We start from the raw sequence: 16,517 nt of genomic DNA on the forward strand, positions 1-16,517 counted from the left end.
ATATTTTTAAGAGAGAAAAGGGAATGGAACTTTGATCACCAAGGAATTCATTTGTTTATACCCGCTTATTTAAAATGAAGTGTTTTCGGTGAGTATAATTCTTTTTTGTTAAATAGGGATCGAAAATTGAGAGAGTAAAAAAAATACTTTATCGTTCATTCTAACACTTATTGATTTAAATTTTTTTTAATTTTAATTATTATTTTCTCTACTATTAATTATATATGGAAATAAATAAAATTAGTTTTATTAAACGCATTCACTCCATACATAATTAATATTTCATCTGTCTTATAAATTTTTTTTTTATATTTTATTTTTTTATATATATTTAAAAATATAATTTTTTTATTTTTTAATTATAATTATTTTAAATATATTAAATTTTATTAAATAATAAAAGATATTTTAAAATATTTATTAGAAATAAAATAAAATTAAATAGAATTATAATATTCAATTCATATGTTATTATAGTCTAAAAAATTATAAACAATAATTTTAAAATAATAAAAAAAATAGACAAAAATTATGAAATTAGAGGAAGTAATTAAAAAGTTATTATTTAAATATATTTTCTTTAACCTCACTATAAAATAAATTTATAATTCTTTTTTATTTGTGATATTATTTTTTAATAGAGTTTTAAATCATTCTATGTCTAATTTTTTCTATAAAAATATTAAATACTATTTCTATTCTATAATTTTTATCTATTTTTTTTATTATATTAAAATTATTATTCATGTTTTTTAAAATATAACATATAAATCCGCTATAATTTTATTTTATTTTATTTTTAAAAGATTTCTTAAAATATCTCTTAATATTTAATAAAATTTATTGTGTTTAAGATTGAATATAATTAGAAAGTTAATAAAAAAATTGTACTATTTCTTAATAGGTATGAAAAAGTAAAATGGAAAACAATTATGAGAGGGAGAGAGTAATATTAATTTTTTATTATTTATGAATAGATATAGGAAGATTTATTATTTAATCCCTGAATATTGACATTATTAATAAGTCAGTCCCTACATTTTTAGAAACCTATTAAAATATTTTTATCTTTTATTTTTGTTAATAAAATAGTTTTTTTGTCCTATTTTTCATTAAAAATATATGAAAAATAAGAGAGAAAATTTTTAAAATCTAATTTTACTCTCAAATAAACCCTTTATTTAGTTATTGGTATTGCCATTATTGACAAGTTCCTGCATTTTTAGAAATTGATTAAAAAAAACAGAAGAACTGCTTTCTCCTCTTCCTCTTCCTTAAAAAATCAAAAGAAAAAGAAGAATCGAAAAAAAAAATTCATCTTCCACCTTTTTAAAAAAAAACAAAGAAAAATCGAAGAAAAAAAAAAGAAAAAGAATTATCTTCTCCCCTTAAAGAATAAGAGAAGAAGAAAAAGAAATAAAGGAGGTAATTTGGTGTTATGCTATACGTTTAAAAGAATAAACGAAAATATTATTTTATTATAAAAAAATATTTTAATAAATTTTTCAGAGAGAATAATAATAAACGATAATATTTAATCTCTCATAATTGGCAATATTTAGCAATTAAAATATATTGTATAGATTTAGGATGTAGTTGCATAATATTTTTTCAATAAACTATCAATAATATAATTGATTTATATTTAATTATTATAATTTTATAAATTTAATTAAGTCTCTAATAGATTATATATTTTTTAATTTAGATGTTTAATAAATTAATTTTAATTCAGATAAAAATATAAGTATATATTTAACCCATGACTAAGTAAAATTTGAAAATTATTAAATACACTTAAATATTAAATATTATTATTTTTTATATGACTTATAGTACTGCTATAATTTTTGTTGATTTTATTTTTTTATATATTAAAAGACATAATTTTTTAATTATATTCATATTAAATATATCAAATTTTATTAAATATAATAGATAATTTAATTTTTTTTTTAAAATAAAATTATAATAATTAATTTTTATATTATTATAATTAAAAAATAATAATTTTAGGATAATTAAAAAAATAAATAAAAATTATAGAAAAAAAGGGAGTATGATTTTTCTAATTAACATTCCTCTTTTATACGTTATAAAGTGAATCAATCATATAATATTCCAAGTTTATTATATATTTTAGCAGCAAAAATTACTTAAATACTCTCAGACTACCTATCTCTATTTTCTAATTTTGTGTTATTACAACCTTAAAATTAAATGCAGAACAGTATTAAATTATTAAATTTAAATTCCCTAGAAATAGAAACAAAACCCTTCAATGCCTCCCAGTCATCACTTTCTTCTCCAAATTCCACGGCGGCTCCACCCATTTTTGTTGCTCGTTGATCTTACCAGTCCTCCTTCAGCGGCACCCTTTTCCCGATTTTTTTTTTAGTGAATTTCTCTTAATCATCTGTTTAAAATACTTGATTATCATTTTAACTTCTTAGGTTTTTGGGTTAGGCCTGGCGTTTGTTAACCCAGCTGTTCCTAAAACCTCATCCTCCTCTTCTTCTTCTTTTCAGATTTCATAGAATTTTATTTATGGCATTCTTACGATGCTTCTCTAAAATGCCAAAAAAAAATTCAATAGCTATATGTTCTGTCGTTGAAAGTATCAAGCCTTTTTTCCTTTGATTTTTCTTGGGTTTAGCCTATTGGATGGGTTAGTGTTTCACGGAAAAGAAAAGGAAAGGAAAGAAAAGAAAAGAAAAGAAAAAAAGAGTGATTGAGAAAGGTATAAGAAAATCAAGACGTATTCTCGAAAAATGAGTTGTTGTTCTTGCTTCTCTTCTCCTGAAAAAAGGGTCTCTAAAAGATCAAGTTTTAGCAAAGGATCGCCACAGCCAACTATGTCTCCTCGTAATAAAGAAACCTATAGTGCAGCACCGGCACGGTCTGCCGGTAAGCATCTTCTTTGACTCATCATAACTCGTAATCTCACGATTCCAATCGCCAAAAGTCGTCCTTATATTCATTTATTTTCTTAAGAAAATGGGGTTGGAGCATTGAATCCATAGGCCTGTTAGTAAGCCAGATTATGAAGTTGATAATTTGTTTGTGCAGAGAATCCGAAAGCAAAGACCAAAGGAGGCAACTCTAGTATTCCGGCACAGACTTTTACATTCCGAGAACTGGCGACGGCTACAAAGAATTTCCGACAAGAATGTCTCATTGGTGAAGGAGGTTTCGGAAGAGTTTACAAGGGAAAACTCGACAAGACCAACCAGGTAATCATTAAACTTTTTGTCCTGATGGTTTCCAACTAAACTTATATGCCTGTTATTGATTGGACATATATAACTCAGGTGGTGGCTGTGAAGCAACTTGACAGAAATGGGTTGCAAGGAAACCGAGAATTTCTTGTAGAAGTGTTGATGTTGAGTCTCTTACATCATCAGAATCTCGTAAATCTTATTGGATATTGTGCTGATGGAGACCAAAGACTTCTGGTTTACGAGTACATGGCTTCTGGATCTCTTGATGGTCATCTATTAGGTACATAATCTTGACCTATCTATTCATAACAACACCTTATTAACCCAAAATCAATATAAATCACGAACCGGTTCATTTGATTTTCAGAACACCCACCAGAGCAAAAGCCATTAAAATGGTTCTCAAGAATGAAAATAGCATTAGGTGCTGCTCAAGGACTAGAGTATTTGCATGACAAAGCTAGTCCTCCGGTGATATATCGAGACCTGAAATCATCAAACATTTTGCTGGACGAGGAGTTTAATGCAAAATTATCTGATTTCGGACTGGCCAAGCTAGGACCTGTCGGGGATAGATCACATGTTTCTTCCAGAATAATGGGAACCTATGGTTACTGTGCTCCAGAGTATCAAAGAACAGGGCGTTTGACAATTAAATCAGATGTGTACAGCTTTGGAGTTGTTTTGCTGGAGTTGATTACAGGAAGAAGAGTCATTGACAATACCAGACCAAACGAGGAACAAAATCTAGTCACTTGGGTAACTAAGCTAGCTCAGTTTTCGCCACCTTTCCTCTTTTTTTTTTTTTTTTTCCTTATATATTATAAACCATACATTGTTCTAAGTCTACCGATTTAACTAATACGAGGTTAGCCCTTCTAAAGGGCAAAGCGCTCCCTCCATAATTTTGTTGATGGTAGATGTGGACGTGGTGTTCGCCCTCTTAAGCTGTAGTCACCATGAGAAGTGTTATGTAATTTTATTTTCCTCAACAGGCACAACCAATGTTCAAGGAGTCAAAAAGATACCCAGAACTTGCTGATCCACTTCTACGTGGAGAATTCCCCATTAGAAGCCTAAATCAAGCAGTTGCAGTGGCTGCAATGTGTCTACAAGAGGATGCAGGAGTTCGACCATTGATGAGTGACGTTGTTAGTGCTTTGAGTTTCCTCGGAGCTTGTCCAGAAGTAGGCACTGTTACACCTTATTCTTTTTCTTCTTCGCCATCAGAATCAAAGGCTGCAGAAAGCACACGAGAACAAGAATTAGGAAACGCCATGGGATGGGGCTCATTTTCAAGGCTTGAAGCATCGCTATCACAACGTGGAAGTACTTCTTCATTGTAATTTGTCATCTTTTGCATGTATATGGATGGATTATATGAACCCACATGATGATGGTGAGTAGCTGAAAAGAAGATGATGAAGATGATGATGATGATGAGTTTCTGAGACAGAGCACAAGGGTTTTAAAAGAACTCATCAATGGCGTAAAAGGACAGAAGTTTTGGATAGTTTCAGTTGTTCTGCTGTAATTTGTCACTTGTGAGGCTTGATCTATCAAACAGATTATTGAGAACCACAAAATTTTTATTGAGAGCCAAACCAATCACAATTATTAATGAAATTATTGTATAAGATATATAGTAAATGTAAAATTATTCATTATAAAAGTTTTTAATATATTAAAAAATTAGAGAAATTTACCGTTTAGTTACGAGATAATTTATTAATCGGTAAAAAATATATTAAAATGTCTCTCATATCTTAAAATATTTATTAATTTTTTTATTAATTTTAACATAAATATTGTATAAAAAGTTTAAAATATTTCTATATGAAAGGGTTAATTATAATAAAATTTTTATAAACTTTAGAAATTAATTAATATATTTTTTAAAATTAAAAAAATTAAATAATAAAATATTTAACGATTAAATTAATAGAAAAATTAATTAATAAAATTTTAAAACAACATAAATATTTTAATATATTATTTAAAATTAAAAAAAACTAATTAATCAGTTTCCGCCGCTATAAAACTAACTAGTATAAAATTTCAATAATAAAAAAATATTATAGTGTAATTATCATATAATTTCATAATTTAAATTATATTATTTTTAAAAAATAAATATAAATCTCAAATAATTATATTATATGACATAATAATATAAGATTGAAAAGGCAATTATTGAAATTAAATAAATATAGAAAATAAAAATTAGTAAAACAATAAAGTAAATATATTATATCAAATATTTTTTTTAAGTTGAATACTCCAAAATTTAAATGAGAATTGAGATAATCAATTTTATATACTTGTATATGTATAAATAAAATATATATTTTTTAGTTTTTAATGAAATAATAGAGAGAAAGTAAAGTGAGAGAGAAAATAAAAGGAAAATTATATGTAGCTACAGAAAGAGGAGGTAAAAAAATAATTTTAATTTGTAAATATAAAGTTTTAAAATTATTTCTTTAATTAAGATTTGTACTTATTTAATAGTAAAAAGTAATTTTAAAATTTAAATTTAAATAATTAAATTATAAATTATTAGATACTAATAAAATTATTATATCTGTTTAATTTTTAGATATTAAATGAAATTTATGAAAGTATTTAAATATTAATTATAATAAAATTAGATTACGAATAATTTAGTAATGACTAATAATTAATAGTATTATATTGATATATTTTAGGTGTATAATAACTTATATTCAACAGTTACTTTTTTATTTTTTTGAAATGGAATTTAACAGTTACTTTTAATATATAAAATAACTAATAATAGTATATATTAATTTATTATATTAATGAAATAAATATAAAAATATTAATTTATTACACAATATATATAAAAATTAAAAATAAATTTTAAAATATAAATATTTTTTATGTACATATATAATTTTATTATATAATAATAAATATTATAACTAATTTAATTATTATTTGCAGTATTTTTAATTAATGTATTATGTATTATAATTTTAATAATTTATTGATGTCCATTTCAAAAAAAAATAATTTATTGATGTAAAAATTTTAATTTTAAAAAATTATAATTGATAAATTGTGAAAGGTAATAGAATTTAAATAAAAAATAAAATTAAAATAAATGAAACAACTTTAAAATTAAAATTAATCTAAAATATAGTTGATGGTATTATATCAATTATCTATAAACTATTTTTTATCTTTTTAAATTTTATTAAAGATTTAGCTGTTTAGATGTGTATCAATTATCAATTATATTTAATAGTTAAATTTATTTTTTAAAATGTAAGAATATTAGTTAGTTACATAATTACGAAATCCCTGTAATTTGAATAGATTAATTACTTAATCTTTCTTGAATTATACAGCAAAATTGATTTTGAATTTAATTCAAGTACCAAATCCTAGGTTAAAATTTTTGAAGGTTGTTATTGAAGAATAATTCAATGCGTTACCAATTCTAATTATTGGGCTGAAAAAGCGAGGCCCATGATGAAGAACAACCAGCCCTGCAGAGTGTAGACCAACAACGACAAAGATCCAAACATATTATGATCGGCCGACGTTGTCCTGTCGTAGAGAGAGCTCTGTTACTGTTTCTTCCTCTCTCTCTCTCCCTCCTCACAAACAACGACCTCTTAATTCTGAAGTTGATTTTTCGGGCAGGTAATTTATGCAAAGATCATTCTTTTTTTTTTTTTTTCAATTTCTTTGCGATGCATAATATCTTTATAGTTGCAAACATGATGCCATGATAATCTCATACGTTTATATTTGCGTGTTTGAATTTCCAACTCGATGAGGGTTCAATTTGATCGCTATTGTATCCGGTTATCTTTGTCTTTGTATTACTGGTTTTAAGAAATTCTGGATTTTCTTCTTTTGTTGCAGTCTTGCGCATCATTTTTTTTTACTTCTTTTGTTATTTTTAATTCAATTTTGTTCTTTTCTCCCATTTTTGGTAATGCTTGGCTGTAAACTATGAGATGGGTTATGCAGTATTTTCCTGTTGTGAGTTTTATTCATAGAAGTATATGCTATGCTTGCAGTTGTATGGATACCTGAAGCTTGCTTGGAAAATTTGAGGCGTGTTTGATTCAATATTGAGTTCTGAATAATGAAACCTAAGGTTTGGAGATGGATTTTAGGTTTGATATACATAGTTGCTGTTGCAACTATCTGGATAGCTGCTAGTTTTGTGGTTCAATCTGTTGTAGATTCTGGGGTTTCACCATTTCTCATTACATACATTTGCAATTCATTATTTGTGATTTACATTCCCTTAGTTGAAATTGGGCGCTATTTGGAGGATTCATATGAAAGCTTGTTTTTCTGGAGGAATAAAAAAGATAGCCCTATACAAGAATTGGCAGAATCAGAGCAGGTCATTCTTCTAGGAGACAGTGATATAGATGCAAAAGTTGGAGATTTGAATCCATCAGTTCCCTTGACAGAAGGAAAACATAATCCTCGTGGAGATGATGTTGATTTACCTGCAGAATTTACCCCATATTCGATTGGAAGGATCGTACCTTTTGAAGAGGATAATAAAGGAGTTGATGCCAAAGGACGATGGACACGCGCTAGAGTGGCAAAGGTCAGCTTGCTAATCTGCCCATTTTGGTTTTTGGCACAGCTGACTTTCAATCTGTCATTGAAGTATACTACTGTAACGGTAAGCATCTTTAAATTTAGTGTCATACCTGTGTTTTTTTCTATCGTATCGCTGTTATTTAGTTTCCCCATGGTTTTGTGCAGTCAAATACCATTTTGAGCACTGCTTCCAGCCTTTTTACTTTTTTGGTCTCTTTAGCATTCTTGGGTGAAAAGTTCACTTGGGTGAAGCTTGTTAGTGTTCTCCTCTGCATGGCTGGAACTATAATTGTCAGTTTGGGAGACTCGAAAAGTGGTTTAAGTGCAATTGCTTCAAACCCTCTTCTTGGAGACTTTCTAGCGCTCATCTCAGCCGGGTTATATGCCGTGTACATTACACTTATTCGCCTAAAATTGCCTGATGATGATGGAAAAAGTGGTCAGGCTAGTATGGCACAGTTCCTTGGATTCCTAGGGCTTTTCAACCTCTTCATTTTCCTACCTGTTGCCCTTATACTGGGTTTCACCATGTTGGAGCCGTTTGATATGCTTACCTGGAAGCAATTTGGTCTGATTATTGGCAAAGGTTTGTATTTTATTTGCTTCATGACATTTGAAAGTTTGCGTGCATTATTTCAGCTTTTTGCTATTGCCTATAAATTGCTAGATGATGCATCTTAGAGTCCAAAGACATGAATAAGCCCGTCAGCCGACTGGGAAAATTTATTGCACCCTCACTTTCTTTTTCCACTGAATGCCTATATGATCTTCCTTATGCAACCAATTGATAAGATTTCTCCAAATCATCGAAGAGTGATTACATGCCATACTTATGTGCTTGGAGAATGTAAAGCGGCTCACTCTCTCTCTCTCTCTCTCTCTCTCTCTCTCTCTCTCTCTTTTATATTAGAACAACAAATTAAGTAACAATAGTAGAATTGGTAGTAGTGATAATAATGATAATGACAGTTTGTTTTCAGACCAGAAACACAGTATACCATGACTAACCCCCAATCAATCCCTTTCTCTCCAATATAGCGTCTGGATTGTTAACTGTAAAGCAGGCAAGATTGGATTTTGGTGATCTGTTGCAATTTTTAAAATTTTTCTCCTCATAAAGAGAATTTATTAGGTAATTCTTGGGCTTTTATTTTTTAGAAATAGAGATGAAATTGAATGAAAATGAATATCTCTTACGTTCACCTTCGCAGTAATTAACAAGAAGAGGCAAGATCTGATTCCTGGCATCATTAAGGTTTTGTTTATCTTTATAGCTAGGGGCATCCCTGCTTGCATTAATTAAAACCATGTTATGTAATGTCTTCCACTATCTAACGCCAGCACATTTCTGAAATCACTTGATCTATGCCTTATCTCTTTTGTGTTCCTTACTAAGAAACCTCTTTTAAACTCAAATTTGCCAACCATTTTGGACAATTTATCTCTTTTATCTTTTCCCATATGCATAATCTGTTATGTGCATACCACAGGAATGATCAGATCTGGTGGATGTTGTTCTATACTCCGCACTTTTCTATTGATATTTATTGTTCTTTTATCATCAGGAGAAAGGAGTCTTTACTATTTGACATATCAGATTATCTTTCATTTCGGAGGTTTATTACATATAACACAATCAATAAACTATACGCTAGTTGTTTTTATACAACTAACAATAGTCTCCAGATATGTTCTTTAATGTTACTGATAGAAGAAGTGTGCGATCTCATTTTTTTTTCTCCTTTTTTCGGCCGATATATGATTTGAAGATATAGATAATATTGGATTAATGAACTCATGCATCTTCAGCAATAAGCATCTAACTTCCTTTTTTCAACTTAAACAGGTTTGTTAGATAATGTTTTGAGTGACTATCTATGGGCAAAGGCCGTTCTTTTGACAACCACCACTGTTGCAACAGCTGGTCTTACAATTCAGGTCCCATTAGCAGCCATTGTGGATTCGCTAACAGGCAACGCCCCTCGCCTCATGGACTACCTTGGAGCCATAGCAGTGATGATTGGGTTTGCTGGAATTAACATCCCTTCTGATGCTTGTAGCAAATCAATAGAAGCAAGTGTTGAATCAGAAAACCAAACTTCTAATTCAACTCATCAAGATCAGCTGTCACCCCTGCAAGAAGCAGTTGCGATTTCATAGCAAAACATCAGTATCTTTCGCAGTGATATACAAGTGCAGGTAGTGCAATTCTTTGTTACTGGAATTTTTGAAAAATACAACATGGAGCTGTCATTCTTTAGTTTAGCAATTGAACAGTGAGTCGAAAAGTATTAGAATTTAAGAATACTAACTGGGTATATATTAATACTTGTGTTTAAATTGAGCATGGTTAGAATTTGTATACACATTCAACAGGTTATAATGCATAATTTGCCTGGAGAAGCATTTGTCAAATTGTAGAGGACGTTTGCTCCGTTTTATTGGATTGCCGCATCTTGTTTGCCTTGTATTTGGACCACCGAGTTAACAACTTGGCAATGATTCTTTTTAAAGTAAATAAAAATATTGCATAAATTTATATAAAAAAAAAAATTATTTGAATTTTTTTTTTATGGATAATAAGTCGACAACATTTATTAGAAAACTGAAATTATATATATTTAAATTTAAGTCGATCAAAATGAGTGATATGTTTTTAGTTATTTTATTAAATTATAATAAATTAAAAAAGCAACTTTTACTTCAAAGTAATCATAAATCCCCAAAGGAGTTAATATTTAATAAAATAATTATTTTTCTTTCCCTTTAAATTTGAACAGAAAGGAAAGTAAATAAATAAAAAAAGGGGTTCGCTTTTCTGTGTTGTTCATAAGTGTAAGAACAACTCAAAATGTATGCTTTAGAAATAATTTTATTAATATAATTTTTTTTATCATTATCCCTTTTAGTCTCGAAATATCAACATGAAAAGTTAATATTTGTTTGAATATATAATTAAAAGGTATTATAATATAATTAAAATTTTTAATTTAGTTTAATTTAACCTAAACCGTAAAAAATAACTATTTAGTCTGATTTAGTAAAACATATTAATTAGTTCCTTTGTTTTCAAAATCACACTAAATTATCTTCCAAATTACAATTAATTAACTAAGAAAGTCCTTCCGTTAAATTAAGGCTCATTTGCTGTTAGTCGAGACGTTCAAAGCTAAGAGACAAATTTTTAATCCAAAAATACCCTTGATCCCTCAATCACTCCCTTCATTTTCACTGCAATGGAGTCCCTACTCCCTACATTATATCATTTAATTTAAAACTATATAGTCTCCCTGCAATTAAAACAAAAATCATTTAGTCCCTCCATTTACATTAACACACAACAATATACACCAATATATTTTGGTTTGAAATCAAATGAAAAACTCCAAGCACTAATTCTCTTTAAAATACCTTCTTCTATTTTGTTTTCTTTTTAAGACTTTTCACTTATTCTACCACCTCTCTCACTAATACAATAAATTTCTCTCTCTCTCTATACGCACTTTAAAGGGATACACACCCCAATACTAATAAGAGAAAAAAGGGAATGGACATATACAAAATTCCCACACCAAACTACTTTCACATTCACAACCTTCTGGATTTTTCCAATGAGGACCTTTTCTCCTCTCCCACTTCCACCTCTCCATCCGTTCAAGTTATTTATCTTTTCTTTTTTGAAATTTGATTATATAGAACGATGGAGAATTATTTTATAAAGAGGGAATCATTATCTAATGAAAAGGATTTTTATTCTGAGAGTTTACTTAAATTAGAAATTGTAAAAATAATCAAAAGCAATATCTTAATTTCACAACTCACTAATATTTAAAATTGATGGAGAAACTTCTTAATTAATTAGTTATAACTTGAGAGATGATTTAGTGTGATTTTAAAAATGTGGAGATTAACTAATAAATTTCACTATTAAGTAATTATTTTCCCTAAATTTAAAAATATTTGCAAGATGATCTATAAATCAATTGATCACAAATCCACAAATGCACTCATATCTTCTATCACTTCACTTGTACACCTCAGGCAATCTGCAAGAAGAACAGATTCGGAAGCTATCACAAGCCATGGAAAGAAGCTTATCGACCACAAGAATGCATTTTACTATTCCAATGCTTAGTACAAGGAAATATGCCACTATAGTTTAGTGTCTTATAACGGCCCCAATGTGAAGTGGATCCCACAATTTCCAGACTTGCAGAACATTGAAAGTTCACGAGTATCTTAATTTTTAACTCTGGTTTACTGCAACATTCAAATTCCCATATCTTTGCATCACTCTCCTAGTTGCAAGAGCTGCGGCTTCACTTGCACGCAGTGTGCCGGTAGCCATGATTGCAGCAAATTCTCGACCGATCTCATCCTGCACCTTGCTCCGAGCATTCCCAAGCGGGTCTGCCACCCCATTGACCGACTGCTCCTCTACTACGACTGAAGGTTTCACAACAGGAGGTACTGACTTCTCTGGCGCTGTTGGCTCCTCAGACTTGGTATCTTCAGATTTCACTTCTTCATTGACCGCTCTGACAGTGGCGTTTGTGGATTGAGTAGGACCGTTGACTGAGAATTGTTTAGCATTTGCTGCAGCTGGCGAAGGCTGAGGCCTGAACTGTGGAACTTGGGGGACGGCTCCTACTCTCAGTGTCGTCTCCAGATTTTGTATCATAGGCACTAAAATCATTAGAAGATCAACCAATAAAATGAATGGGTAGAGAAGCTTGTTTGTCAATCACTGCCATAGAAGTAACCAAACAAATGGACAATCCATCGAAACTCAAAATGACACATCCATAATGTAACATTTTGACTTCAAGAATGTATTGCAGTTCCCCAATTTACCTATTTTAAACAACAGAGGGAGCATATGAAGTCTGCCAAACAAAAATCATTTTCCCTTTGCGCTCTCAAAATAAGGTTTCCCTTGTCTTATTCCCAATAACTAAAAAAATGGATGTGGATAAAGCATTTGATTGCCTTTACTCGGCCATTGTTAGAAATTGCCGAATCAATGTTATTCAATTAAAATCATAGAAAAAATATAACAAATTAAAAGGCATTCAAAAAAGAAAAGAAATCTATATTCCCATGCTACAAATTTAAATAAAGCAACGTTGGCAAAGAATAAAGGTAGGTATCAACTCACTGATAAGAGCACCCATTGGACTGCTCAAAACTTCATTTGGGAGCTGAAGAATATATTCTGGAATGGTTGCACCCACCAAAAATTGGGCAACCTCATTGCTGAAGTTGTTGCAGTTGTGAGTAAGCAGACTGTATGTTTCAGCTGTATAGCGGGGGCTAATTTCCTGTAAATACAATTCAAATACATCTTGTGGTACATGTGTGATGCCCAAATCTACCACTTTAATTGGTGTTCCATATGGAGTTCTTCCAGCAGGCTCATGCTGTATGCCTCCCCCAAAGAAGTATTCATTACCATATACCACCACTCCTGTGTGCCTACAATGCACAAGAACAAATAAATCAGACAGCATATAAGCAAAACAAACAGAAAATAATTAAATGCTCTGGAACTTGTATGTTTTCATGGCATAAACAAAAAGGAAACATGTTAACAACCTAAGCAAGTAATGCCCTTCATGCCTTCACTAAATTAAGAGTTGGATTTAATCTGTATCCTTGAACTAAAATGTCGATCCTATCTACAAATCACCATGCTCGCCAACAATGAGAAGACCAAGTCCTTATTTTTGGCAACAGCTAAGGAGGTAACTCCTGCTAGGCAGTAGGAAGGCCTCAAGAGAAAGGTATTATGCCTGAAGCGGAGAAGCTAATTGATAGGGGTTATAGGGACATCCCTCAACATGGTTGCTGTAAACTTGGAACAAATGGTGCTTTTAAGGTTAATTTGGCAATGGCTACAGCTGGTGCCTCATCAGAGACTATATGTGACCTTGTGTTCATGAGTTCTCAATGAGAAGTGAGAATTGTAATCCAATCCAAGCTGAGTTGAGGGAGGTCTTGTAAGGCTCATGTCTTGTATTGCATGGGATGAAAAAAAAATGTAGGAAGAGTCATTTTGCAGATCAGATCATGTGTGGTGACTACGTTAAAGGCAGGCAACTACCACATGAATGATAATTATGGGTTTATATTAGAATTCGTCAGCCACTACTGTATAAAAATTGGAAGACTCATATTAACCATTGGTACAGAGAAGGTAATTGAGGAGCAAACAAGTTAGACATAAACAGTGCATTAAATACCAAGGCTTTGTGGACTTAAGCATGATATGTGCCTTGTAGCTTCTTTTAGTGGCAACAGCACCCATTGACATACATTAGCCTTTCCAATAGTCTATTTAGATAAAAGCTTGTCTAGCTAATAACAGAAAAGATTCGCCTCATTGACATCATAGCAGTGAGTGATGCATATGCTGATTTCTGCGTCAGGCATACACATGCAAGTCTACACATGCTAAAGTCAATTGCACATTGTGAACCTATACCACTAACCTCTCACTTAGACAAAACTTTTGATCTTGGATCCTTCAATCGAGTCTCAATTATTGTGTTTACTCATTTATTTGTTTAAGAAATCCTAAGATAGGGAAGGCATACATATATATAACAGTAATTACTAGTTGTGCATGTATTAAAGTGTTTACCTTACCTTAGAATTTTCTTTGCATTCTTATAACATTTAATCTAGGATACATTTTTAGTGATAAGAATAATGCAATTATTTCTTATATTTGAGTTTAAGCTTCTGGTTCTGAAACTTGTGACCATATAGTCAAGAGCTCCTTCTACTCCTATCTGCTTCGTCAAGTTTTCAACTCAAAATCACGATGTTTCAATGGGTGCAGAGTTATGAGCGCAATTGGCATAAGTTTGAATTTCCAGATCTCTAAATGCAGATACACCATATCCAGACACTATGCCTGTTTTCCGCCATATACTAAAAACTTACCAAATGCCTTCAATAGCTTTACCCAAAAAAGTTGTGGAAAGCTGACGTGCCAATCCTTGGCTGAGGTCATACACATTTAAGACAACTTTGTGACCCTCCTGCCACCATTCAAACCGATAAGCAATAATCAACGATAACTAAAATGCCACTTGGATAGAACTAGTAAAGCATGCAGACTTAAATTGTTAGGATATAACAGCATTTCATACCTCTGCCATCTCCTAATACAAAGTTCAGCAACCACAAGTCCTTAGCTCCTCGAAGATAATATTAACTGATAAAACTGACCTCACCAAGTCTAAATCAAACAGATCAAGCAACTTCAGCAGCACAATAAAGGAGATATTTAAGAGGCAAAAAAAACCTAAAAGTAAAATTAATATTTTCTTCTTGAGAATTTCTAAGGAATAAAAACCCCCCAAAATTGTGGAGTTAATTGAAATTTATAATGAAATTAGGTCGTCTCATTAAAGCAATATAAGCATACACAACCACATCAAACTGTGTAGATCTAATCAAATTTCCATTCCCATGAAAAAGAAACACAAAAACTAATCACCAGAAAATCTACACCATCAAAAATTGCAAAAATCAAACTTAACCTTGAGAATTGAATTGATTGAGAAAACTCAATATCACGTTTCTTCAGCATTCAATTGATTGAAAAACTCAAAATCGCAACAATGCAAATTATTAACGATCACTTCCTTTGAAAAAAAAAATTAAATTACGAAAAGAAAAAAGAATTTAAATTAATTCCCAAAGTATCATATTACTTCTAACAATATTCTTTTAATTAAAAATTTTTTAAATTTAATAACTAAATCATTTTAGTTATGTAATTTCAAGCATAATTAAAAAAAAAAAAAAAAAGAAGAATAAATCAATCTTATAGAATTCTAATTTTCTAAAGGCCTATAAGAGGCAGAACACGCACCTTAGACGATAAAAATATGGCCTTCGCCCGCCTTCAGAATTCTTTGCATAAACACAGACCACGGAATAGGCAACATTCGCCTTTTATAGTCGGGTCCCTGGAGATCGGGACCCAAAAAGTTCGATGACATTCCAGAACAATGTCTCCAATTGTGTTATGAAACGTGTCATCTCTGGTGGCCTTATTCTGTCTTCGCGGTCTTTTTTGAAAAAATAAACATGCTGTATTCAGTGAAAAGCAATTACGCCGTCTAATCAATGTGTTTTTAAATACCAAAAATTTATTTCCGGCTCAACTAAAATTTAATGCCGTTAATTAAATAAAACTATAAGTTAATTCACATATTTTAAAAGTTAATTATTTAATTTTTATAATTTAAAAAACATTAATAAATTATTGAATAATTTATTTATAATATAATCTCAAAGTCCACGCTGATCAGGACATTTGCCATCGAGAAGAAATAGGTGGTCGTTGCGTAAATGTGTGCTCTTTCATGCTTGACACGTGGTTGTCCGTAAATGGTGTTCGACATACAATTTGTACACCTGCTGCTTTTTTAGGTTGGATCGCACGCAAAATTAAATATAGACATTTAAAAAACAATAAATATAGACAGTTATTAAAATTTAAATATTATGTAACTATTATAAGTAACCATGGGCTTGACCCTATTTTAATAAATCTTTTTATATTCTGAAGAAAAAATTATATTTCTACCTCTCATAATTTTTTATTATTTTTTTAATTTTATTTTATTTTTAATTATTTCAAAATTATTATTTATTTTTTATTTATATTATAATAATATA

The 16,517-nt window shown here is 30.2% G+C and overlaps 3 protein-coding genes across 4 annotated transcripts; 2 read left to right on the forward strand and 1 right to left on the reverse strand.

The window, feature by feature from the left end:
* Positions 1-2,708: 2,708 nt before the first annotated feature.
* On the forward strand, positions 2,709-4,782 carry LOC110630113 (probable serine/threonine-protein kinase PBL26). Its single transcript, XM_021777434.2, has 5 exons — positions 2,709-2,907; positions 3,070-3,233; positions 3,312-3,501; positions 3,589-3,980; positions 4,217-4,782. Exons 1-5 carry the CDS (start codon positions 2,772-2,774, stop codon positions 4,565-4,567), a joined length of 1,233 nt encoding a protein of 410 aa, XP_021633126.1. The 5' UTR covers positions 2,709-2,771; the 3' UTR covers positions 4,568-4,782.
* Positions 4,783-6,771: 1,989 nt separating this feature from the next.
* On the forward strand, positions 6,772-10,290 carry LOC110630290 (thiamine-repressible mitochondrial transport protein THI74). 2 transcript variants are annotated; one of them, XM_021777708.2, is made up of 4 exons: positions 6,772-6,893; positions 7,277-7,902; positions 7,986-8,406; positions 9,667-10,290. In XM_021777708.2, the coding sequence occupies exons 2-4, from the start codon at positions 7,345-7,347 to the stop codon at positions 9,978-9,980; spliced, it is 1,293 nt and encodes a 430-aa protein (XP_021633400.1). In that variant the 5' UTR covers positions 6,772-6,893; positions 7,277-7,344; the 3' UTR covers positions 9,981-10,290. The 2 variants fall into 2 exon arrangements, with proteins under 2 accessions (XP_021633400.1, XP_043805867.1); XM_043949932.1 differs by lacking the exon at positions 6,772-6,893 and having other exon boundaries at positions 7,190-7,902.
* Positions 10,291-11,793: 1,503 nt separating this feature from the next.
* On the reverse strand, positions 11,794-15,830 carry LOC110629123 (desumoylating isopeptidase 1). Its single transcript, XM_021776033.2, has 5 exons — positions 15,706-15,830; positions 14,978-15,066; positions 14,769-14,866; positions 12,979-13,295; positions 11,794-12,506 (listed from the first exon to the last, which is right to left on the reverse strand). Exons 2-5 carry the CDS (start codon positions 14,984-14,986, stop codon positions 12,067-12,069), a joined length of 864 nt encoding a protein of 287 aa, XP_021631725.1. The 5' UTR covers positions 14,987-15,066; positions 15,706-15,830; the 3' UTR covers positions 11,794-12,066.
* Between the last annotated feature and the right edge of the window lie 687 nt (positions 15,831-16,517).

The sequence above is a fragment of the Manihot esculenta genome, chromosome 13 (genome assembly GCF_001659605.2).
Source record: "Manihot esculenta cultivar AM560-2 chromosome 13, M.esculenta_v8, whole genome shotgun sequence".
In the NCBI taxonomy this organism is placed as follows: Eukaryota; Viridiplantae; Streptophyta; class Magnoliopsida; order Malpighiales; family Euphorbiaceae; genus Manihot; species Manihot esculenta.